Here is a 26,029-nt window from a genome sequence, read left to right on the forward strand (position 1 = left end):
AGCGGAGGCAGGAAACGAGGTGGACAGCTAGTGGAGGAGGGTGACTGGGAGGCCTGTGGCCGAGTGCAGCTCCAGTGCCAACTCATTGGGTGCACTGGGCCGGTCTCTTGGCTTCTGCAGCCTCCCATTGAGGCTTCTGAGGTCTGGCTACTCATGCCAGGGCGACTGAGGGACTGAAGGGTCTGGTCAGATGACTGTGACCCTTTCTGGCCTTCCCAGTGCCCCTCGCTTAGTGGTCAGAGGGCTCTGGCAGAAGTGACTTCCTTCCCAAGGGATTAAAATCTGGTTTACTATGTTAACCAAAATTTGGGCAATGAAGACTTAATTGGAAAAATGTATGTTAGTTGCTCAGTTGTGTCCAACTCTTTGCGATCCCATTGACTCTAGCCCACCAGGCTCCTCTATCCATAGGATTCTCCAGAAAAGAAGACTGGAGTGAGTAGCCATTCCCTTCTCCAGGGGATCTTCCCAACCCAGGGATTGAACCCTGGTCTCCTGCATCGCAGGCAGATTCTTTACTGTCTGAGCCATGGGTGAATTGGGAAAAAGAGACATTTGTTTGTTGTTGTTGTTGTTGTTTTTTTTTTTAGGACTGCAGCCCAGGAGACCCAGATTCAAGAAGCAGTTGAATTGTGTTGCACCACAAAATGGAGAGAACTTATAAAGGAAAGCCCACAAGGCCACAGTTTAGTTACGTGAGCTGTTGATCAAGAGTTGTAATTGGAGCTGGCAAGAAGTAAGGATCAGCTGGAGTCGGAAATGATTGTGTAGTTAGAAGGGGAACAACCTTGAGACCACAGGTTTGCAGCTGGCAGATTCTGTTTAAAAACAACTGGTGTCCTTGGTTTGATACAGTTCAGAAACAAGCTGAAGTCGTCAGTGGTGCAAGGCTGACTCTGAGACCAGATCCTTGATGGCCATGGGCCCTATTTGGTGCGCTTGAACTGTGATTACTTCCTTATGATTTCAATCCGTCATAAACTAGGTGAAGCTATTTTAAAGTGAATCATTACTGACTGAATGTTCACTTTTGTGGGGAAAAGCAAAAGTATCAACCCAAATTTATGACAGTGTCGGGGGAACATGGTTAATTAATAAACACAATGCCAATAACCATCATCTGCCCTGGTTAGAAACACGATCATTCTAGATCTTTCCCTCCTTTGTGCCCATCATGATGAGCCCAGCTGGCACTTCCCTCAGCCTTCCTGAACCAAGTCCTTGAATCTTTCCAACAGCCTATGTGGCAAGATGAATATTCCTGTTCTGCAGGCAAGGGCCGTGAGGCTGAGTAAGAGGCCATGGTCGTGTGCTGGCTCAGGGTCCATGCCGTAAGCCACTGTCTTCCATGGGATCACTGTTCACCAAAGCCTGGTCAGGCCTATACCACTCTCCCAGCCTAGCCTGTCTGTCCACCCCCTTCTCCTACCACCCCCAGTAGAGACTGCGCAGACCCACAGCATCTCTCAACAAGTATCCCTCTTTCCCCACCTCCTCCACCACTGCCCAGACCCACAGCATCTCTCACCAGGAGAGCTGCCACTGTCCAATGGGTACTCACCTTCAGGGCCATGCCTTGGCTCTCCTAACCTCCTGAGACCTCACCTCCTCCACCTCACCTGGCTGGGTCACCAGCCTGGCTCTGCCTGGGGAAGCCTCCCTGCCTCCAAGGTGCTCCCTTCTCAGACACACCTCCTTGGCAGGCTGGGCTTCCCCCTGGGTTCCCCGACACTCCCTGTGTGTGGTTTGGAACCTTCACTATGGTCGGTCAATGCTGTGGGTTTGAGGCACTTGCCTGGCAGCTCTGCATCCCCTGATCCTATGAGATGTGGCACATGACAGGTGACACCAGGGGTGTGGAGCTAGGTCCTTGGGACTCGGGTCACACCTGCTTCATCTGTGACCTTGGGTAAATCCTTTAACCTCTCCGTGTGTAGAGTCATCATCTGAATAGTGTCCACCACACAGGGTTGTCGTGAGGACTAAGTGACTGAATAAAGAGCTTCGAGCAGCACAGGGCACCCAGTGTTGTTGGCACGTCTTGTCCCATCGTGTCCCTGGGTGTCTTCCTCCTTCCAGGCTCTCCTTGACTGTAAATCAACTGAAGGACATCTTGGAAGTTGAACTTCCTGCATGTATCAAACCTCCCTGGGTACCATGTAGAGAGCCTGGCACTCTGATTGTCCCAGGTCACCTGTGAGAGAAGAGAGAGGTCACAGCTGGAAGCCCTGGCATCTGCCTTCAGCACCCCAGTTCTTAGAAGCTGCCAAGACCATATGATGGAGACAGAACAAAGCCCATGGATCATGCGGAGAGAGGGGGAAAATCACTTTACATCTTTTTCTAGAGTCACGCTATTCCAAATGCCTTGGGCAGATTCCCATGTGTGCAGGAACACTTGGCAAGGTCACAGGCGCTTTGTGCCCTCAGAGGCCCCATTGTGACCCCGAGCCGCCCCGAGCAATTCTGTGAACAACAATCCCTTGTGTGGGCCTGAAGGCTGCACCAGCCCACGGCCCACGGCTGGCAGTGGGAACCCTCTGTCCCGCTAAGGTCACCATGAAGAGGCCTTTAATCCCTCATTTGGGCTGTTGTGGGGATTCTGAGATTCTCAAGAGTCCCTTGGACTGCAAGGAGGTCAAACCTTTCCTAAAGGAAATCAACCCTGAATATTCACTGGAGGGACTGATGCTGAAGCTGAAGCTCCAATACTGTGGCCACCTGATGTGAAGAGCTGACTCACTGGAAAAGGCCCTGATGCTGGGAAAGACTTAAGGCAGGAGAAGGAGGCAACAGAGGATGAGATGGTTGGATAGCATCACCAGCTCAAGGACATGAATTTGAGCAAGCTCTGGGAGATAGTGGAGGGCAGAGGAGCATGGCGTGCTGCAGTCCATGGGTCGCAAAGAGTCGGATATGACTTAGCGACTGAACAACAGCAACCACAAACCAGGCATGTAATGTGAATCTCAACTCCTCGAAACCGTGTCCTCTCCAGGAGAAGGGCAGATCTGTTGCGACTGACTGCGCAGAAGAGGGTGGGGGAGGGGAAGGGTATTAGAAGATAGTTCCCAAAGGGGAACTATATGTGGCTGAAGCCCCTCTCAGGCCACCTGCTCTCCATAAGAAACACCTTCAGGATGTCCCCCAGAGTCCCCAAGAAACGCGGGGTCTACAAGACTGGAGTCACAGGTGGAAGCCTCCAGAATGTCCGGGTGGGATGTGATCCAGAGCAGCCTCTCCTTCCTTTGGTTCGTGATGCAACCCTCACCAATGTTTATAGTCACCATGGCTCGTTCTGTATTGCCAGCTTTGGCTTTCGGTCATGTACAGACATTGGCTTCTTCTTACCCCTTTCTCAGGTCCATGGAGGGTCTTAGCCCTTTGTTCTATGAACTTAAAGACACCCAAAGTGTCAGCTGGACTGGGGCCCTTGGCTTCATGGGGGCTGCAGCGTGGAGCTCGGTAGTTGCCTGAACGGGCCTGGCCCTGACTGTGGAGCTCAGGGCAGGCAGCCCTTTCCAGAAGCGCACTGTGCCCAGGACCTGGGCTCAGCCGCGTGGCCTCCTGCAGACCCCGACGGTGGTCCAGGGCTGCCCTGTGCCCGATGTCACCCCTGTCTGATGTCCTCTGCCCACCGGCCTCAGGTCCACCACAAGGCCTTGTCTCACTGGCGCTTCCTGAGAAGCCAGAGGACAGACCTTCGTGGGGACAGGTCTGGGCTCCTGAGGGCAGGGAGTGACTGCAGAGCTTCAGGGACAGAGGAAGCCAGCCCCGCCAGCTCCGGTTCTCACCAGCTGAGTGCACCCATCCCCTACCTGTGAAAAGACAGCCGTGGCCCGCTGGGAGGACAACAGCAGGCGCTCTATGTGACAGGTGCCTGGCCCAAGCCTTATTACACCCATTGCAAAGAGGAGGCAAATCGAAAGTGCAATGAAACTGCAAGTGATAAAAATGACTCAGGATAGGAGGAATGAGAAAGTCATGTCAGAGAATCTTCTGCAAAGCTTGTAACTAGTGAGGGTTTAGAGTTAGACAACTGGCAACTGAAAAGGAAATAGCATGTCAAAGTTCCTTTAAATTGGGTAATTGAAAAAGCATTCAGTTAAGCCTCTGGTATCTTTCTTTCTTTCTTTCTTTTTTGATGGGGTTGAATGTGAGCTTCTCTTAGCATCTTGGCTCATCATGAGAAAAATGAGATTTCCCTCAGTCAACACTTAATTGGAAATTTTGTTAAATATGTGACAAATTTCGGATCATTTCTTAATCTGTATTTGTATTTTTCAGGATATAGCTCCTATGTCCTTTTGTCCCTAATGCTATAAAATTTTAACTTAAATGGGCTCAGTGAAAATGGCCTTTTCTGGTACCATTACCCTGGGATAACAGCTCCCGAAGACACCACTGAGACCCAGTTTAGTCACAGGTCCCTATACCAGAAGGGGAGTAAGATGTCAACTAGTTAAACTTCTGCTTGAGGTTTGACTCTTTGTTCTGCGTGCACTCAGAAGCGATTGTCCAGCCTCTGCCCCTTCACCTCCACGCTGGGACCTGACCAGTCTCTGAGGCACCTGTCCTGGTGTCCCAGCTCGGGAACATCATTAACATCTTTGATTGAAGTGATAATGGCGCATTTCATAACAGGAGCTGAGCTTTCAGCATTTCTAGCTGAGGGCCCTCCTTCCTCATCATCCTCTTTCCTTCTGACCCAGACAACTCATACCTAGCATGGTACTGCCGCTTGTCATCATGCTTCCTTTCGCATGGTAGCCCAGTCCCCTTTATCTCTATGGAGTGGCCCAAGGAAATTCTAAAAACAGTTTCTAATTCACATTCCTAATGGGCATAGAACACAGAACATTGCTGTTTACTCGCCAAGTTGTGTCCTAATCTTTTGGACCCTATGAACTGTAGCTTGGCAGGCTCCTCTGTCCATTGGATTTTCCAGGCAAGAATACTGGAAAGGGTTGCCATTTCCTTCTCCAAGGGATTTTCCTGACCTAGGGGTCGAACTTGTGTCTCCTGCCTTGGCAGGAGGACTTTTTACCACTGAGTTACCAGGGAAGCCTGACATAGAACATACTGCCCGGAAAATTTCTGATCAGTTTCATATAGAGTGAAAAGAAACTTCAGCCTGTTTTCTTTTGGTGTAAGGACTTTCTAAACCGAGCATAGACCCCTCTGTTTTGTAGGAAAAAGAAGGGGTCCCCCAGGCTGATACTTAGTGAGTTTCTAGAAAGAGTGAAGCCATCGGACCTCCCTATTAGCTGGGGAGAATGGGATACCCTCTCTGGGCTCTTGGAGATGCAGGGGCCAGGCACACACAGCTGTCATAGGAACTGCCCTTTGCAGCTGCCTTTGAAATTTGATCTAACCCAACAAGTCCTCAGAAAGTAGGCTGACATGATGGTGTTCCCGTGCTGGAGAATTAAAAAATAAAACACTCCCACAAAAGTATTGAACATAAAGACACTTTATAAAGTATTTCAAGGGTTTATCCTGTCCCACCGTGGACATCTGCGAATATTTGCTGAACGACTTTTATTCCCCAAGATAGGTAGATTATCCTTGAAGATGCAGAATTTCCATGAAGATGGAGAAACTTGCTGCAAGATGGACACTCAGAAGCGCCTGAGGAAAACTCTAGTAGGCAGTCCTCACGATCCGGTCCAGGGGCCAGCAGTCCAGTGTCACGGTCTCTCAGATCAGTCCTCACTCCCCACCCCACTGCCCCCTTTCAAATAGGAAACGATCTTGGAAAGACAGCTCAACAGTTGGAGGATAAACGTAGCAAGCCCCCTTACTCTGACATGAAGGTATACGGGAGAATAAACCTCTCTCTTTATCCGTTCTCAAGAACATTCTGTATTCTAAAGTGTTATGCTGGAAGGCCGGCCGATCGGTGAACATCCTCTTGGTGTTCAGTTAAGTTCTGCTGCTCTAGGAAGACTTCCATCTGATTAAGGAAAACATGGCATGGACCACGTACAGCAGAGTGGCTACATATGAAAACACCTGCAACCGAGATAAATGACAATTAACTGGCTGTTCATGGGGGAGCTTGGAAAGCCACGGGCTGTCCACGCTGGGCTGGCCGCTCTCGTGGTGCTCGGGGTTGGCAGCCCTGGAGCCTGTGGACGCCCCTGCTTCCCATCACACATGCAGACGTGCTCTGTGTGGAGCCCTGAGCAGACTCCAGGTGACCTCACGACACGCTGGACTTGCGTGCCTGCACATGTCTTCATGTCAGCGCTGCCTAACTAGAAACGAGGGCCCCCAGAGACCCCTCCAGGGATAACTGCAGGCAAATATGTCCTGCTCTTCATGGATAACTTTCTTCCTGCACACCAGTAGGACCAGAGTCCACCAGCTGTGATCCCAGCGGCCTTGGCCAAGAGAGTTTGAACACATGGGTTTGCCGCCTGGATATCTTCTAACCCTGACCGGAATCTTATTCGGAGGGAGCCAGGCCATAGGAAGTGAGGGGCTGGGATGGGGAGGAGGGATTTTGAGCTTTTGGCAAAAAGAGGGGGCTCACTGAGAGAGCTGCTGGGAGCAGAGGCCAGGAAATGCAGCAGAAAGGTCACTCTGTGCCCTTTCAAGGCCCCAACCCACTGTGTTCGCTTGGGGAGTATCACCCAGCTCTGGGTGGCTGGCCCCCAGAGGTTTCCTGCCCTTAGCAAATACCTGCACCTGGCTTGTGACCTTGGGTGTGAGGGTCAGGAGTTTCCAACCCAGGCACAGCATCCTACTGGCTGCAGTCCCGTGACTTGAAAATCCTCATAAAACCAGCAGTCATGGTGCCCCTCTCGCCCTGCCGCCACACCTGGGCGAGCCCTCACCCTCATTGCCAGGAGTGGCGAGTAACTTGAGTTATTTAATAACCAGGCAAGAGAATCCATCTGGGAATCAGACACCCTGTCCAAAGGGAGCAGTCACACCTGAGTGAGAAGCCCCTCAGAAGAGACCTCTGCCGATCAGGCAGGAGCAGTGTGCCATGTGGGGGACTCAAGGCCCAAGAGAGACCCTTGGCAGAAGCTCCTCAGAAGAGGAGCAGGAAGACAGACACTTATTTTAAAGGGAGGTCAGGAGATGGCACACTGGGGAGAGTGAGAGCCAGGACCAGGAGTGGACGTGAACTCAGATCCTCAGAAACCCCTCTCCATGAGCAATGGCCATTGCTGTCCACCATGGTTAAGACCCCGGAACCACCAGATTTCTCCAGAAATTTCCAGCTACTTTCAGGCAACTCTCACCAATCCTCGGGATCCCTCTGGTGCAGCCTCTCTGCTGCCAGCCCAGGAGAGAGGGGGAAGCTGAGCTCCTGAGGAAGGTGTGGAGAAGAGAGTGAGGGGTGGTCAGATGCTCGAGAAGGCCAGGTGCGCGGGGGAGAGGTCTTGACATGCCTTCTCACATCCTCAGACGGCCCCACCTCCTCCGCCGCCCCACCCTAGGTTGTGGGAAGGGCGTGTGCGGTCTGGGCAGGGTCTGGGGTTAAATCCTGAGCCTGTATTCATGATCCCTTCTCCCCCGGGCTTGGACACAACTGATATTTTGAATACAAAGATGTGACTTCACATGAAAAGGGGCTCATATTCCCCCTGGTTGGTGGGGGAGGGGCGTGTGCTCAGCTCGGCGTATCCGCCCGTAGGCAGCATTTAGATTCCTGATTCTGCCCCCGTGACTTTGCCAGTCTCCTCACGGCTTTCCAACTGAGCTCACAAAGATATGGGGACAGGATCAGTCATGGAAAGGAGAAATAGATGATGCTGGTGTAGTCATCAGTGGAACAGTAAACAGCAAAGAGAACAAACCTCTACTTCCCCGCCCAGCGATGTGGAACAGCCTCACAAGCCTGACGTGGGGAGAGAAGCCAGACACGGGAGAAGGCACACAGCTCATGAAGACCCGAAGCAGGTGAAGTGGATCCCAGCAGCCAGACATCACGACAGGGTTTATCCTGAGTGAAGGGGCATGGCGGGGCAGGGCACGGAGGGACTTCTGTGGGCTGCTTATTATGTTCTGTTTCTTAGTCTGGATGTTTGTTACACGGAGGGTTGTGAACAATGAATAATGAATGGATTACGGAAATTCATCAAGCTGTACCCCTGTGTCCTCACCTCTCTAGAAGCCTATTTGTGCTGTTATTTAGTTGCTAAGTCGTGTCTGACTCTTTTGTGACCCCGTGGACTGAAGCCCACCAGGCTCCTCTGTCCGTGGGATTTCCCAGGCAAGAATACTGGAGTGGGTTGCCTTTCCTTCTCCAGGGGATCTTCCTGACCCAGGGATCAAACCCATGTGTCCTGCATTGGCAGGTGGATTCTTTATGGCTGAGTCACCAGGAAAACCCAAGACATCTATGCTGTATTTTGATAGAAAGTAGGAAAGTCAGAACATGGTAGAGCCCAGCGGTTTTCAACTAGAGATTAGACCAGTGGACAGGGTCATTAACTCACCCCACTTGGATTGGTCAGTCAAGTGCTGGCCCACTATCCACATTCCATCTAGGTTTCACTGCCCTTGTCTGCAATAATTCTACAGAAATGGTTGTCAGATGCCTGGCTGATGTCTGTTCAGAGAGAAGGCTTCTGGGGTTGGGTTGGGGGTGGTACCTGTGGTTTTTCTAGTGAGGGGGCAATGAAACAGTCATCTGAAGGTGACGGAGGAGGCGAATGACTGTCTCCCAAGGGAAAGAGAGCCTGCTGTGATTCTGTTTAGAATCCAGCCATCTTGGGAGATGAACTAATATGGGAGAGGCTCTCACATTATGGGACAGTTGAGGGGGTCCCAGGGACCATGAGGGAGCCCTGCTTATGGAACTGGGGAGCGGCTGGGAGCTGAGGGGAGTGTGTGGCTTCCCCGGGGAAGGGGATGGGCCCCTGGGGACGAGCAGACAGGCTTCAAGGCTCTCTTGCCGAGACCCCTCCCTCTGGGAGCAGGAAGGGCACCCACACTAACCCCCTTCCCAGAGCCCGACGGCACCCACCCTGGGGGCTTTCTTTGAGCCTCTGTTCTGCCTTTCCCCACAGGGGTGGGGGTAGCACAGCTTTGGCACGGGGGGAGGGCATGTCGTGGTCTGTCATCACATCTGACCTTGGGATTTCCTTAATTCATAGGGTGCTGACGAGAAATCTGGGCGCTGTTTCTACAGCTTTTTCTTAGTTTTTAAATAATATCCACAGTTAGAAATGTATCTGATGTAATGAGTCAGCATACTGGGGCAAGCCCACACATGCATAACTCTGGAAACGAGTTTTATGAAATGATATATTCTCTTATTCCCTGTCATCCTGACCCATCCCAGCAACAAGAAGATTCAGATTATGACCGCACAGCCTGCCAGAGGGTCTGGCTTCCCAGGTGGAGGACATTCCTTTCAGAGCTCAGAGACTTGCAGGCAAGGTGCCCCCCAGATACACAGTCTCATCCCGTCTGTCCTCCTAATGGGGTGAATGAAGGCGGTTCCAGCCCCTGTTCCACCCATTGCTCATTGGGAAGCTTCGGGGGGGGAGTAAATAAGGTCGTCCACAGGGGCTCATACACTGCCCAGTCCCCGGTCACGTGCCCTCCTTCTCAAAGCCTGCCCAGCCTGGGCAGTATGGCATTGACTGGCGGTCATGGGAGCCTGGGCACACCAGTTCCCTCCTCCGGGGCTCTGTTCCTTCAGAAATGAGGGGGAGGTTTATTTTAATTGAAATCTAGTGAACTAAAACACAACAGGGAGGCCTGGGCAGCCTTCCACTCAGTACCTTTGACAGCGGGCAGTGGGAGCTGTGAACAGAGCACCTTGACGGGGGACTCACCACAGCTGAGATGTTTTCATGGTAAAATTTATAGTAGAAGCCGTCTTGCAGCTGGATGGTGGCCAGAGCTTCCAGGACAGAGGCGCCAAAGTAAAACAGGGCGGCGACAGAGTGGTAGGCTGCATCCTGTGGGGTCAGAGAGAGCCATCAGAGAGACGGGGAGGCCAGCCGGGAGACCTGGGGGGCCTGTGGTCCCAGCAGGGCCTGTCCACCCCGCCTGACCCTGCCTGGCCTGGGCCACCGCCCCACCCTCCTGCTTAGAGACCCCAGGCCGGGGGCAGAGTAAGGACTTCAGTGGAGGAGGGGGTGCTGCTTTCCCGTGAGGTGGGATCTAGCCATGGGTCGGGGAGCGGCCCTTTCTGCGTGCAACTGGTAGAAATCAGTTCTGGGCCTGAGAAGTGTCAGCTGTGGTCACAGTCCCCAGTTTGGAGGTGGCCTCGGTGGTCAATTCAGAAAGAAAGACTCAGGCCAATTGTATTGTTGTTTTGTTGTTAGCTTTTTCCTTGAAGGATGACCAGGGATGGGGGCTCCAGTTATGTTTAAAAGCAAAACAAAGGACCTTCCCTGGTGTCACAGTGGGTAGGAATCAACTGACATGCAGGAGACGCGGTTCGATCCTTGTTCTGAGAAGACTTCACATGCTGCGGGGCAGCTAAGCCTGTGTGCCGCGGCTCCTGAGCTTGAACTCCAGAGCCCGGGAGCCACAGCCAGAGAAGCCGCTGCAGTGAGAAGCCGGGCACCACGACGGAGAGAGCCCCCGCTCACGTCGACTGGGGCAAGCCCGAGCAAAGCAGGCAAGACCCAGCACAGCCAAATAAACAAATAAATTCTTTTTTTGCCATAAAGCACTAGAGCAGGCTTTTGAGTAGTTAGGATTTTCAGGGGGTTTCTAAGCCTAGGCTGGAGGACTTTGGAGAGTACGGGGCCTGGCTAACAGCCCCACGCCCGTCCAGGGGAGGTCAGGGCAGGTGACCCAGGTGTCAGTTCCCCCCTTCACGGGCCTCAGGCAGAATTCGTGCGAAGAGCGATCACAGGCCATCCCTCTTCCCCGCCAGGTTCCTCTCTGGTGACCCCGCGTTAGAGGCAGCAGGACCCACCCCCTTCCAGCTCCCCAGCCCCTCCTGGAGGTGAAAGCCGGTCCCGCTGGGCGGTGGGAGATGCCGACCGACCCCTGGCAGGTGCGGGAGGGACAGGGAGGGATGTCAGGCTGCTGGTTTCCAGGAGAGGGGTGATCACAGAGGAGAAGGCAGAGCCCCCGGAGAACCAGGTGGGGACAGACAGTCAGCCTCCTGCGCGGGAGCCCTGGGCTGCTGTGGGCTGCTCGGCCTTGGAGGGCTCCTCACCCAGCACTGGAAAAGCCCGCCTCCCAGGGGAGTGTCCATCACTACCCCCTGCTCCCAGACACGCAGGGCTGGACTCACCAGGGTGATCCATGAGGTTCTGTTGCCGTGGGCACCAATTACATACAAGAAGGCCAGGATGGTGGTGGCTACGAAGCAAAACACCGATGCGAACATGACCCAGCCCTGGATTAGGGGAATAGGCACGTGGGACGAGGAGATCAGGATCCACACCAGCCCCCCAAAGACCTGCAGAGGGAGAGGGAGAAGGGGTGACGGTCAGACCAGGAGAGCCCAGGCCCAGGAAGGGCCAGACCCCGAGGTCACGCTGGGGAGCCAGGGGCACTTCACAAATATTAACTCAGTTCATCCTCACAGTGTCCCAGGTGTGGTTCTGACCCATTTGTGAGAAACAAAGGCATACGTGACTTAAAAATGTTATCCCTAGAAAGGATTTATACCATCCAGTTTTATCAGTAAAGGGCAAGTTCTGAGATTATATCTTTCCTAGTATTTTTTATAGAAAAATATCCCTTCGGTCGTTGGGGGAAGGCTATGCTGTGCTGAGCCAGGAACTGAACCCAGGGCCTAACCACTGGACTGCCATGGAACTCCCCCAGATATCCTTTCTCTTGTAAAATGGTAGTGACCAGCAGATTCTGTTGGTCTTGGCCAAACAAATTAGCCACACTATATCATTAGCATTTAATAAAAAACTTGATCTTGAAATCCCCAAGTCTCAGAAGTTCTCTGACTGTTGGAGGGGGGGTTGGAGTGGGGAGACCCAGGTCAGCCTGATCTAAGGTTTCCTAGGACAGCCATGAGACAAACACTCCTCCCTGCCGTCATTGTCCAGAAGATACCCTGCTTAGTGTCCTCAGGGTCGGGGAGCCCGCAGGATCATAAGGACAGATGTAGGGGTCATGACTTCAGTGCCCCAGTCCAGCTCTCCCTGTGGACAAGGCACAACCGCGCTGGGAGTCTCTGCACCTGCCTCCCCTTTTCCTGGTCCGTCTCCACTCCAGTGAAGTCTCCCTAGCCAGAAAAGGCCTGGGCTGGGACACAGGTGGACATGGCTTTGCAGTCAGAGGCTCCAAGGAGCTGCAGAGCTTGGCATCATCCTCCTGAGGGTCTGGGGGTTGAAGACGGGCCCCTGTGGTGTGACTGCACATGGCCACACCTCGACCCTGTCTCCCTGAACCTGCTGCCTGCTTGCTGGGTAAGAGGCAGCACTTCCTCACAGATATTCTCTGAGCCTCTTAGCTGAGAAGCACCAGGGGACCATCACATTTGGGTAAAAAAATCAGTGCAGTGAAGAATCTGCAATGATCAAAGCCAAGGTGGGCCCAGTGAATCAGATGCAGGCAGCTCTCACCGGAAACTTCCTCTCGCGGTAACTGAGGCCTAGTGGGACACACTTTCCAATAATCATTGGAGCAAATTCCACCAAATAAAACCCCCCAGACTGCTGTAGAGTGAGACGTGTGTGTAGATTCATCCATAATTGCCTTGAAGATCAAACAGACTACTAGGCCTTTTTCACAGGAACAGGGACGGAAGGAGGTGAGCGTGCTGATGGATGAGACGGACTTGGACTTGGAAGGCACGAGAGCTTGGCATGGAGAAGAGGGTGGATGTGGCATGCCCAACACATGAGCAGGGGCCTGCCAGCACGTAATGTGGGAGGGCCTCCCCACCAAATCCGCTGGATGAGGCCCCATATCATGGAACTCTTGGGCCCCAGCTTCCTCCACTGCAAATGGCACTTTGGGTGGTATGAACTGCCTGAAACTGTGTGCATGCGTGTGAAGCTTCTGGCCCTGTGCCTGGCATCACCCAGGCAGGGTGAAGATTGCTTACCCAGGATGCCAGCAGCCCAGGGCATACAGACCCCGAGTCAGTCAGTGACAACTCAGGATGATTACCAGCCCTGAGTGGGCAGAGTAGCACCAACTGGGACAAGGCCCCAGGAGGTTTGAAGGGAGAGGTGGACTTAGCTGATTTCATTTGTTTTTAATCACTCAGTGATGTCCGACTCTTTGTGACCCCACCAGGCTTCTCTGCCATGGAATTCTCTAGGCAAAAATACTGGAATGGGTTGCCATTTCCTTCTCCAGGAGATCTTCCCGACCCAGGGATCAATCCCACATCTCCACCTCTCCTGCACTGGCAGACAGATTCTTTACTGTGCCTGGCCAAGTGGTCAGGACGAGGCTTTCCAGGGGAGGAATGAGCAGCTGACCGGCCCAGAGGCTGCTGGAGCAGCAAGGACAGCTTAGGAAGGCAAGAGGCTGGGGCATAGGGGTGGGAGGAGTTGTGGCTGGAGGCAGTGTGACCTCCACACGGGACTAGTTGCTGGGCCACCTCAAAGGCTTCCCTGGCCCCACTCAGTGGAAAACCGAGATTCAGCATAAATCATGTGGCTGAGCCAGTGCCGGGCCACACTCCACCTACAAAGTTTGCAGAGAGCAAACAGCAAGCCGAAGCCCACACCCAGGAGATAAGGCGTCCAGGGCAGGGAGCAGTCCACCCCACCCTGGCCTCAGGACCCCACTGGCCAAATATTTGTCAAGAGCGAAGGGGTAGGTGAGGGTTCAAGCACTTCTCTTCCTAAAGGAAACCCGGAGGGGGCTCCCAGCACCCAGGAAGCACGCTGAGAGGCAATGGTTCTGAAATGTCAGTCACGCCAGTGGGGACATGGCCCCAGTTTCCAGTCATCCCTGTCACCAGGCCAGGTTCCCTCCGCCCCTGGCCTGCACCCTGGACATCATCCTTCATAACAGAGGTGGTGAAGCCGGCAGGGGTGGTCTCAGACGAATGTCTCTAAGCTGAGTGGCCTGGGTGTCACCACGGTTGAGCTCTCTCTCTGGGTCCCAGATCCCCATGCTGGAAAATGGAGGCGGCGCCTGGGCTAAAGCACGGTCCTTAACCATCAGTCTACACTGCCTGGGCCACCTCCAAAACCCCAGTGCCTGGGCCTCATGCCCAGGAGAGGAGCAGAGTTCTAGGACAAGAAGCAGACGTCCCAAACTCTTTGCAAAGGCTTTGGAATGTGTTTCCGTAACACAATCCGTCTGTGGATGATGTTCTGGTAACTCCCGTCAAACCAGAAGAAATGGCTTCTGTCTCTGGTATCTAGCGATGCTGGCCAAGATGCCACTCCAGGTCCCAAGTGGTTCCAGTACAAAGTTTCCTTTCCTCTTCTTAAGCTTCCATCCCCGTTTGGCCCTGAATGTGGGAGTCACTCGTCCTTGGGTGTCCTCTGGATGCAAGGACACGGCCTGTGTGCGTGAATGGAGTAGAGCTGGGATCTGAGCCACCCTGGTGTTTTAGGACTGGAAACTTCTGTCTTTCACTCTGTCTGGGTTTAGCTGCTGAGCGGAGGTGAAGTGCTGTAAGAACCAAGGGTGTTGTACAAAACTAGGCAAAAAATTGCCAAAAAGTTTTTATTGGTTGTTCACTCCCATCAGATGATTTTTGTGAATAAAATTTCTTCAGCAGGTGGTCTTGGGGAGGGCTCTCATGTGAATTCAGAGTAGGTCCTTTCTCTCTCTTTTTTTTTTTTTTTCCACACTGCAAAGCATATGGGATCTTAGTTCTCCGACCAAGGATCGAACCTGTGGCCCCTGCGTTGGGAGCTCGGAGTCCTAACTGCTGGACCACCAGAGAAGTCCTCTGTCTTTTCATTTCTGAATTAATCAAGAGGAGGCAGGTGAAAGTGGTTAAGGGTATAGATTTCGGAATCCCTGAGTTTGAATTAGCTCTCCCACATTTTGCTGGTGACTGGTTGTCCCTGGGCTGATTCCTTCCTCTCTGGTCCCTATCTGAAAAACAGTGACAGCAGCAGGGCCCACCCCATGGAGCTGGGGTGAAATGGGTCTATACCTACAGGAGGCAGCCCACAGTAAGTGCTTAGATACTTGCTGTCACGACTGGCACATGATGGGGGGAAGCCTCACCTGTAACCACGTGCAAACCCCAGTCAGTCAGGATGGCAACATGTACTTATCCCCACTAGACCTCGCTGGGGCCCAGAATTTTAAAATAAAAATAAAATTCCAAAAGCATCGAAAAGTGAAAACCCTCCCATCTCCCGGAAATCAGAAGTTGGGGGAAATTTGTCCGCTTCTGCAAAAGGGAACAGAAGGACATAAAAAGATGAGAAAGCCTTCCTTCAAACAATGAGCTTTGGTTACAAGAGAGGGAAAAGGATTCCTTCGGTACATTCTTGAGACCAGCAGACCGTCTCCATCGCTTGTGCAAGGCTGAGAGCTCCGGGTCCACAATCGTCCAGTGTTTTCACTGCAGGACTCGGATCACTGAGGACAAGGCAGAAGAATTGCTCAAATTCTCTGAATATTTTTCTGGGGTTCCATTTTACTCTGTCAAGGCCACCACGAGCAGGCACTCTTCCAATAACAAAGCAAGACGTTTTCCAAAGAGGACGTCCCACGCAAGGTTGTTCACACACACACCTAGTAGTGTGGTCCCGGGGGGCTCCGTGTCAGAATTTCCAAGCTCCCAGGGCAGCGGGTGGTCCAGAAGGCATGTGTGAACAGGAGCCTGTGCCTCTAATTCTGGGGGGTTACAGGGAGCTGGCCACAGAACATAGCCAGCCAGGACCTCCAGGCCCTCAGGTGCTCTCCCAGGAACAGCAACTCCAACTGGTGTTTCTGGAAGTGTCTGTACTCTCGGAACTCTTTTGGCATTCAGGGATCATTTCGATGCCAGGCGGGCCTGTAAGGGTGGCCTGACCTGTAGAGGAGCCGTGTTCCTGGAGAAGTAGCAGTCCCAGCTCTAAGTCTTGGTTGACTGAAAAGAGCAATCATTCCATGAGGTGGAGTTGAGGGCATTTTCCTGTGTGTGTGTGTGTGTGTGTGTGTGTGCACGCATGCGTGCGTGTGTGTAGAGGCTGGCTAAGGATGAACTACTGCAAAGAAGTATAGTTTGGCCACCTGGTGCGAAGAGCTGACTCATTGGAAAAGACCCTGATGCTGGGAAAGATTGAGGGCAGGTGGAGAAGGGGACAGAGGATGAGATGGTTGGATGGCATCACCGACTCAAAGGACATGAGTTTGAGCGAACTCAGAGAGATAGTGAAGGACAGGGAAGCCTGGCGTGCTGCAGTCCATGGGGTCGCAGAGAGCTGGACACGACCGAGCGACTGAACAGCAACAGCCGCTGCAGAGAAGGGAACAGTCACCAAGTCAAGAGGGCGGGAGCATCAAACGGCAGGAGGCGGCCCGGGAAGGGAGGTCAGAGCACTGAAGCCTCCCCCAGGACCCAAGAAAACTTCTGAGGGGGAGGCTGGGGTCTCTTCCAGTTCTGAAAGGCAGAGAGAGCAGGAAGCAAGCACTAGTTCTGATATGAGCCGCTCCACCCTTGTATTGAAGGACTGGGCTCCCAGCAAGTCTAAGGAAAGCTGTCTTTCACTTGCTCACTTCCTCAGTCACCCACTCATTCATTCATTCACTCGTGCATTTAGCAGACACAGAGCAAAGTGCACGGAGGGCAGGTGCGCCCAGGGAGACAGACTTCATTCAGAACCACACTCGTACCTGGAACCCGCCTCTCCTTCCTGTCCCCTCTCATCCAGTCCTACAGCCGAGCCCCACCTGAGCAGCTCTGGGGCCACCAAGGGCAAAGCCAGGTCCTGGTGAAAGTGTCGACGTCCCAGTGAGGATGACCAGCTAAGCACTGCTGCCCAGGACAGGGACAGAGCCCAGAAATGTGCAAAAGGCCCCCTCCTCTGACCCTGTGAGGTGTCTGGGGCAGGTCAGAGACTCTCTGTGTGAGGACCCTCTCCTCCTCTGAGGCTACTGCGATGGGGAGCACCAGGAGACGTGCTAAGGGTTCGTGACTCAGTTTACTTTCCAGGTGCTCTGCCCTTTGGCCCCTTTGTCAGCAGGCTCGCTCTTTCTGGGGGACCCATTATGACATCACCCTCCCAATATAGACTTAGATAGTGTCCCTTTTGCTTCCCAGCTTGCTCAAGTGGTGAAGAATCCAGCTGCCAATGCAAGAGATGCAGGAGACTCGGGTTCGATCCCTGGATTGGGAAGATCCTCTAGAGAAGGACATGGTAACCCACGCCAATATTCTTCCCTGGAGAATCCCATGGCAGAGGAGGCTGACGGGCTACAGCCCATGGGGTCATAAAGAGTTGGACACCCCTGAGCATACATGCATGCACTGCTGCTGCTGCTAAGTCACTTCAGTCGTGACCGACTCTGTGCAACGCCATAGACGGGTCCCTTTAATCTGAGGATGAGGCCAGGACTCAGGGGGCCTTGAGTCTGTTGGTGAGGAGATGGATAGAGGTTTGGGATTCAGAGATAGGCTGTGAGTTCAGGTCCGTAGCTGATGTTAACAGGACGAGTGTGTCCAGGCCGGAGTCCCTCCTCCCACGGGTTGCAGGGAAATCTCCACCACCCCAGTACCCACCCCCTTCTCTCTCCATGGCACTGGTCATAAGCATGAGGGGGTGCTTCTCCCCCTCCTTCCTGCTCCTCTCTTCTTGCCTCTCCCCTCCTAGCCTGACTGCATTCTAACAGGAACCAAGGCTCCAGTGTGGAATTTCAGGTCGGCTGAGACTGGCTGTGTGGCCCTTCTTCCCACCACCCATCAATGGGTGACGGCTGGTGACAAGGCTTTTCTTCTGGTTCCTACAGATGTTTTTAGGTCCTAGGACCTTGGTGTATTAAAATGATTCAACACAGGGGTTGTTTTGCCCCAGTGTGAGCACAATATTAATCACATAGTGGGACGGACAGAGTCCTTTGGAGTGCAAGGAGATCAAACCAGTTAACCCTAAGGGAAATCAACCCTGAATACTCATTGGAAGGACTGATGCTGAAGACGGAGCTCCAACACTTTGGCCACCTGGACTCATTGGAAAAGACCCTGATGCTGGGAAAGACTGAAGGCAAAAGGAGAAGAGGGCGGCAGAGGATGAGATGGTTGGATGGCATCACTGATGCAATGGACATGCACTTGGGCGAACTCGGGGAGATGGTGAGGGACAGAAAGGGTTGATGTGCTACAGTTCATAGGGTCGCAAAGAGTCGGACACGGCTCAGCAACTGAACAACAACAAGGGAGGGACAGGGAGCCTGGGAATCAAGGCGGAGAGTCGAGGCTGCTACATTACCCTAGAACTAGTTACACCGCTACAGACTGCCCACCCGGAAGCTACCAGGAAGCTCAGCTTCCCACCAGAATGCAGGAGGCAAGTCAGAGTTCCATGACGCACAGTGTACCAGGGCCCTGCCCTATGCGCCGTGGATAGTCTGGAAGCTGTGAGGAGCTGGCCCACGTCTCCGCAAGGCACTGCCTCGGGGCCCAGGGGTGTCAGCCACTTGGTGTCCTCACATCCCTCAGCATCCAGAAGGAACACCCTCTGGGGCATCTCCTCAATGCTTACCCCAGGGGCCCCGGTCCAAAGCACCAAGTCCAGGTGCCAAGTGAGAGCCAGGAGGAAGCCCGGCTAGGCTTGTCGGAGGCGCGGGAGCTGGGGCCCAGCACTGAATCCAGGAAGAGCCAGCCCCCAGCCAGGTGCAGGCTGGCCCCACTCCACCTCGAGGCCAGCCCCAGGTGGCCCAGTCCCCACACCCAGCCCCTCCTTCAGACAATGTGTCTTGAATCCAGAGCAAAGCCCTTGGATTAAGAAGACGTGGTACACATATACAATGGAACATCACTCAGCTATATAAAAGCACAAAGTAATGCCATTTGTAACAACATGGATGGAACTAGAGAATCTCATACTAAGTGAAGTAAGTCAGAAAGAGAAAGACAAATCCCACATGATATCACTTATGTGCATGTGTGCTAAGTCACTTCAGTCCTGTCCGACTCTTTGCCACCCTATGGACTGCAGCCTGCCAGGCTCCTCTGTCCATGGGATTCTCCAGGCAAGAATACTGGAGTGGGTTGCCGTGCCCTCTTCCAGGGGATCTTCCCAACCCAAGGGTCAAACATATATTTCCAGCATTGGCAGGCAGGTTCTTTATCACTAGCGGCACCTGGGAAGCTCTGATATCATTTATACATGAAGCCTAAAATATGGTACAAATGAACCTAGCTACAAAACAGAAACAGACTCACAGACACAGTGATCAGACTTGTTTCCAAAGGTGAGAGGAGGAAGGCGAGGGACGGACTGGGAGTTAGCGGTTAGTAGATACAAACTTCTGCATTTAGCGTGGATGAACAACAAGGTTCTCCTGTATAGCACAGGGAACTATATCCAGTCTCCTGGGATAAACCATAATGGAAAAGAATATTAAAAGCAGAATGTAAACCTATGGTTGATTCATATCGATGTTCAGTAGAAACCACTGCAATACCATGAGGCAATTATCCTTCAATTAAAAATAAACAAATTAAAATAAATAAAAACAATGTGCACATGTGTAAACCTGAGTCACTTTGCTGTACAGTAGAGGTTGGCACAACACTGCAAATCAACTGTTCTTTAATTAAAAAAAAAAAGCCAAGGCACTCCTGCAGCGGCCCAGAGCTGCGTCGCCAGCAGCGTGACCCTCCTCCATGCTCTCTGGCAGCCGGGGGGAGGGGGCGGGGGCGTGGAGGCTGCGGGTGCAAATAGCCAGCCTGACCCTGAGTGTGAGCTGTGCCTTTGCGGGGGCATCTGGAACCTGCCTCCTCTCTTCTGTCAGCGCTCAGACAGAGAAGGGGGCCCCATCAGCGTTGACTTGGGGATGACTTATGGAAAACTTAAAAGTAATCTTTTTCAAGGTGGCTTGGTCATGATGACACATGCACGCACAGATCAGGGAGATAGGCCACATCTTCACACTTAGCATTTTCCAGAAAACAGCTCAAAGTCACTGTTTCCTGATCAAAGTAGCCTTCCCCGTTCTTGAAAAACTTGAAAAGTCACTTCTCAGCTCCAAGGACAAACCCCTGAGAGGCTTCTACCTCCCTCCCTTTAGAGAAGAAGAAAGGTGAAAATCCAGCTGTGCCCTTAACAGCTCCCGGGAGGGGCCGGCAACACAGGAGAGACCCAGGGCCAGGAGTCAGAGGGCACAGTCAGGGAAGCCAGGCTGCCCAGCAGAAGCCAGCAGGGCCGGCCCCCTCCCTGGTGACTGGAAGAGAGGTCCCTGGCTGGGGTAACAGGAAAATTAACCCAGGAGCAGAGAGGTACTTGCCAGGAACCCAGGGGAACCTCAGGGCACCCAGCTCCCCGCCCAAGCTTTTCACTGTCCCCCCTTAAGCATTCAGGGTGTAGACTGGCCTCCCAAGGACCGCTCCAAACCCAGCTGGGTCACTGGGGGCCATGCAGTGGGTATCAAATGCAGATTCTTGGACCTGCCCAGGAACTAGTGGCTCAGAACCTCCAGGGTATTTTTAACAACAAGGCCTTAGGCGGGTGTGGGCTCCCCAGTATCTCTGAACTGTCCCTTAACCCTCTGAGGGAGTTGGGGGAGAAGAGGGAACCAGGCCTCATCCAGGGCTGCCAGGTGGGCAGAGGGATCCCTTTTGCTGTAGGCAAAAGTTTGTCACGGGTGTTGGCGCGAATTCAGGACCTGCTGTCACTGCAAGGAGGCCCATCCTGGAGATGGAGTTCCCAGGCGAGTGCCTCCCCTCTCTGAGCCTGTTTGCCCCCCAGCTCTAAAGATTCTAGGTTTCTGGGATTCAACAGCTCTCATTCCCTAGGGGTCTCCAGGCTGCCTTTCCCGTGGAGCCAGAATGCCAACCTCCCATTAGAAAACTGCTTTGTTATCCTGCCCCCACCCCAGCCCCACTGTCTAGTTCCCGTTCTGTGGGTCTGCCTTTCCCCAGACAGGTGAAACTCTAGGGTAAGTGCCAGGACTTTTCTCTGCTGTGCTTAGTCGCTCAGTCATGTCCGACTCTTTGTGACCCCATGGACTGTAGTCCCTTAGGCTCCTCTGTTCATGGGGATTCTCCAGGCAAGAACACTGGAGTAGGTTGCCATGCCCTCCTCCAGGGGATCTTCCCAACCCAGGGATCGAACTCAGGTCTCCTGCATTGCAGGTGGATTCTTTACCATCTGAGCCATCAAGGAGCCTGGGAATACTGGAGTGGGTAGCCTATCCCTTCTCCAGGGGATCTTCCCGACCCAGGGATCAAACCGGGGTCTCCTGCACTGCAGATGGCTTCTTTACCAGCTGAGCTGCCAAGGAGTCCCGAGGACTTTTCTGGTCACTGTCAAATAATAAAAAGCCCCCAGTCACTTTGGGGCCCTGAAAGTCTCACTTTAGTATTAATAACTACTATGTTCAGGCTTCCCTGCAATGCAGGAGACCTGGGTTTGATCCCTAGGTTGGGAAGATCCCCTGGAGAAGGGCATGGCAACCCACTCCAGTATTCTTATCTGGAGAACCCCATGGACAGAGGAGCCTGGCGGGCTGCAGTCCACCGGTCACAAAGTCGACACGACTGAGCGACTAAGCGAACGTGCAGTCCACTGTAAGCGTCGGCACGGTCAGTGGTTCCAGGTGGTTCCCCACCTTCACCCCTAAAACTGCACAGCACAGGCTTTGCCCCTCACAACTTGACCTTCTCTGAGTCCTCGGGCTCCTGAGGTGTGCAGGCGGGGGTGAGGCAGCAGCATGCCTGGAGATGTGGGTGGCGGCCCCAGCACACTCTCCACACAAATGTTCTCTTAATGTCCTCTAGCTCTGCCTCTAGCAGGCTGGGGGGGAAGGAGTTGGGGGAAAGATTATTACATAACCTGTTCTCAGGCAACCCCTCCAAAGGTTTTGAAAGGGAGGTGTCCCTATCAACACTTTGTGAAAAAAGTTTCCTTTGGGGACCCTGGCTGGAGCTTGAGACAAAAGCATCCTATGTTAACATCCTGTTTTCTGAACATGTCCCAGTGTCGTGAAGCCCCTGGCTTAGGCGAGGGCAGTGGAGGGGCGGGGGAAGGGAAACCAGAGCCTTGGCTCCAAAAGGAAAAATTCCCTTGGGTGGGTGAGGGGGGAGAGGCCAGAGCAAAGCCCTGGGTGGAGCTGTTGGGGGCGGGGGGACATTTGACATTCCACCTGCGCCTGAAGGGGGGTGTACACCTGTGACCCACCGCCTGCTGCAGCAGCAGGGCCTTGGTGGCTCTGGGGCGGTTATGGAGACAGGGTCTTGCCACAGCCTTCAGAGGTCGGGAGCCCAAGGGTAGGGGTGCAGGCCTAGGGAAGGGCTGCCTTGCTCCACCCAAGCTACCACCCTTCCCTGCTCCTGGGCAGTTTCCTGGTCTTGGGGAGCTCAGCAGAGCTCCACCCTGCAGACCTGGAGGCTGAAAGTTTGACTGCGGCGCCTCCCAGGCGACTGGGAGGTCAAGCATGAGAATATGGACTGTGAGTAATCAACAACTTGCTGGACCACAGATTTAAAAAATAATGAAGCCTTTCACACCCATTGGACTAGCAGAAAATTACAAAGTCTGACTCTACCAAGTGAGGCAAGATGAGGCACAATGGGGACTTTGATAAGCTGCTGGTGGGAGTCAGGAGGGTTATACAGTATGGAGACCTTCTTTCTAAAGGAATGCAAAGTCAGCCGGAGTCTTGGAAGGGGCCTGAGCAAGAAGGGGTCCTGAGCTTAATTAAGCTTCATCAGCTTCCTGGTAACCTCACTTATGAGTTGGAGTAACCGTTTTGGACATCAGTGTGCTAACATTTGGGGAAATGAGGGTATGCAATCCCTATGACCCAGCGAGTCAAATCTCTTTGTATTCTCAAAAGAAATTCCCCAAAGTACAGGAGCAAACTCAAGAATGTTCTTTGGCAGTGCCGTCTGCTATATCACATTTGGAAATTACCCTAATGCCCATCAATAAAAGACCGAATAAAGAGTGTCAGTGTGTATAAACCTCAGAACAAGGTTGTATGAAACCCATGTTGAAGAAGGATGTGTACCGTCCTTTCTATAAAGCAGGAAAACATGAAACCACACAGGTGTAATCATAGATAGTTAGGGGTGCAGTAAAAGTCTAACATTGAACACATGTTCAGCCCAGAGGTGGTCCTGAGGCTGAAGGGAAGAGAGTAAGATAATAGCAGAATATCCAGGTGGCTTAGATATCTGTCATCTGAAAGCTCTATTTCCTTACTACTGAGATAAATAAGGAAAAATATTAAGATATAATAAAGTTGAGTGATAATTACATGAATGCCTATTAAAGTTTGTATACTTTTCTGTCATTTTTGAAATAGTTTTCAATTTTTAAAAAGTGAAAATGAAGATGGCACAACAGAAAACTAACCATTTAAAATTGACCTGTTCAATAGCATTTAATACCTTCAGGATATTGTGCACTCACCACCTCTATCTAACTTCAAAACATTTTCATCATCCCCAAAGGAAACTCCATGCCCATTAAGTTGCTCCACATTTCTCTCTCCTCTCAGCCCCTGGCAAACCACCAATCTGTGCTCTGTCTCTAGAGATTTACCCATTCTGGACATTTCATATAAGTGGAATCAAATACTTTTGTATTTGGCTTCTTTTACTTAGCATAGTGTTTTCAGGTTTATCAACATGTTTCAGTACTTGTTTCAGTTCTTTTCTACAGTTGAATAATATTCCACTGCATAGAATATCACAATTCATTTATCCATTCACCCCTTGATGGGACATTTGGGCTGTTTCCATTGGTTGACTATTGTGAAAACTGCCTCTATGAGTACACATATTCACACACCTATTCAAGTCGGGCCAAGAGGAGGAAGGTGTGCCACAGTCTTTTGTATTAAGCCAAATGAACACATTTTTAAAAAATTTATTTATTTACCCATGCTGTATGGCTTTTGGCATCTTAGTTCCCCAATCAGGGATTGAACCCTGGCCCCTGGTAGTAGAATGGCAAATTCTTAACCACAGGACCACCAAGGAATTCTCAACACATTTTCTTATGCTTCTTGTTATAATGCTCCCCAAATAGCTACAAAGGCAGAGTAAACAACTCATTAGGGCAACTCAAGAGATACTAGCAAGTCCTGTGGCTTAAAAATCTTTCTGCCCCATCACACACTTCACCTTTAGCCTTCATCACTTACAATCACCAAATTCTCTTGCTATAAATACAGTAGCCTCTGAAGGGACAACCTATTGCTTACTATACATGCTCATTTTTAGGCTAAGTGCTGAATAGAAGCACAGAGATGAGCCATCTGGGGAAGGAATTTTCCAGTGAATGCAAACCGCTTCCACTTTGGGACTGGGTGTCCCCACCTACAAATAGTGTGGCTGTGCTTAGAAGTGTCTAGAGCTTCTTCTAGATGTCACTTCCTGGATTCTGGCTAGCACCAGGATTTAAAGTTACCCTGTGTACATGCAGGTTTGGGCTCAAGTTCAGTTGTACGGTACCACCAGGCAACCTTGACCCCTTCAGCCCTCTCCTCCGTGGGCGCTCCCCCCTACCCTCCATGGGTAACAGAACCGGCTGGGTTTGCTGTTCATGCCTTCCCCAACCAAGCAGGAGGTAAGAAGCTGGGGTCCCATTTTTAAACAGGTTGGATGTCTTCTTTACAGGCTAACACTCCAGGCAGCCACTACTGCGGTAGGGGTGCAGGGACAAGAGTCTCCTGGCTCACGGAACCGCACCCAGGAAAGAAGTACAGCCTGCCCCTTCCCAGGTGAGGGCCAGGGACCCTGGGGAGCTTAGGCTGAGGGTGGTCTGAAGCCTCCCCACAGAGAGCACTTTCCAGGAGCCCTGAGGAGGAAGCGCTTTCCCACAGTCTCCCGTTGGGGCTTCAGTGTAAGGAGGGACCAATAGCAGGTGCAGAAGTCCTTGGATGCTCAAGGTCAGCCAAGTCAGGGCCCGGCTTTCAGGTTCCTCCTCCTTCCCCCACACTCCACACTGTGCACAATGACTGTGGCAGAGCAGTCACAGCCTGTGGGGTTATTTCCAGATCAAAGTGGTGGCCAATTCCTTCACTCACCAGAAACGTTCAAGAGAAAACAACCCAGATTCGGCTCCTCCTATGACAGTAACCCTATCTCCACCCTTAGCTTGGTAATACGCAGGTGTCTTTTGCTGATTTTTAAATTTTAAAACAAAATCCTAACCCTGGGGAGAGCTGGGTGCCTCTACAAGGACGCCGATCGCCAATAAGCCCATGAGAAGCAGGTTGGGAGCGCAGCTTTGGACCCGGAGCGCTCCCAATAGACCCGGGCCAGCTTCCGACATTTGATCCGTGTTGCGAGTTTGGTTTTTCCACCCAAATCTCGAGACGGTTTATCTTGGGCTAGAAGGGGCCAAAGTAGCATCGCGGGGTGGGGGTTGGGGAGAGCCTTTCCTTCCCCGGCTACCCGAGGCGCACGGACCCTCGCGGCTTGCGGCAGAGGAGAGCGCACTCCACGACCCATCCCGTCTTGCCTTCCCCGGCGCCGGCGCCAGGCGCGCCAGCCACTCACAAATTCAAAGATGAAGAGCAGGTCCGGGAAGGTGGTGAAGACAGCGAAACCACTAGGCAGGCTGCTGACGCCGGACGCCGCTGAGGGGGCCATGCTGGCGGCTCGGCGACGGCCTCGGAACCGGACGGGACGAGCGCAGCTCTGACTCTGCGCTGACCGCTCTCTTGCTCGGCGGAGCCCAGTGGCCCGGGCGCCCCCGCGCGCGGGTTAAGAGCAGGGGCGCCCTGGCCGAAGAGGGAGGAGCCCCGGCCGCCGCCGCCCGGTCCCCGCCCGAAACCGCGGGGTGCGCCCCAAGGGCCCTGCCCAGCGCCGTGGGCGCAGCCCTGAAACACTCCGAGGTTGAGACTGGGGTTTGACTCCTGAACCCCACGTCTGGGCGCCACCTTCCATCGGAAGCCGAATAGCCATTCGGTGAGGCGCTTTACACTTTTTGCAGGTGATCGGCATTTCTTAAGAATGATCACCATCAGCAGCTAGGCTCCCCAAACTCCG

At 52.8% G+C, this 26,029-nt stretch overlaps 1 protein-coding gene across 1 annotated transcript; it reads right to left on the minus strand.

Annotated features, from left to right (window-relative positions):
- Positions 1–5,457: 5,457 nt before the first annotated feature.
- LOC122704044 (myelin and lymphocyte protein) lies at positions 5,458–25,742 on the minus strand. Its single transcript, XM_043918751.1, has 4 exons — positions 25,538–25,742; positions 11,225–11,392; positions 9,804–9,929; positions 5,458–6,015 (listed from the first exon to the last, which is right to left on the minus strand). The coding sequence occupies exons 1-4, from the start codon at positions 25,628–25,630 to the stop codon at positions 5,941–5,943; spliced, it is 462 nt and encodes a 153-aa protein (XP_043774686.1). The 5' UTR covers positions 25,631–25,742; the 3' UTR covers positions 5,458–5,940.
- Between the last annotated feature and the right edge of the window lie 287 nt (positions 25,743–26,029).

Source organism: Cervus elaphus, chromosome 11 (assembly GCF_910594005.1).
Source record: "Cervus elaphus chromosome 11, mCerEla1.1, whole genome shotgun sequence".
Taxonomy (NCBI): Eukaryota; Metazoa; Chordata; class Mammalia; order Artiodactyla; family Cervidae; genus Cervus; species Cervus elaphus.

Bases quoted from the DNA above. Each gene is read 5' to 3' on its own strand.
- LOC122704044 (XM_043918751.1), bottom strand. From the start codon at position 25,630: ATGGCCCCCTCAGCGGCGTCCGGCGTCAGCAGCCTGCCTAGTGGTTTC. The intron at 9,930-11,224 runs GTGAGTCCAGCC...CTGACCCCACAG, and splicing joins GAACCTCATGGATCACCCTG to GATGCAGCCTACCACTCTGT. The intron at 6,016-9,803 runs GTGAGTCCCCCG...TCTCGGTTGCAG, and splicing joins ATGAAAACATCTCAGCTGTG to GTGTTTTCATATGTAGCCAC.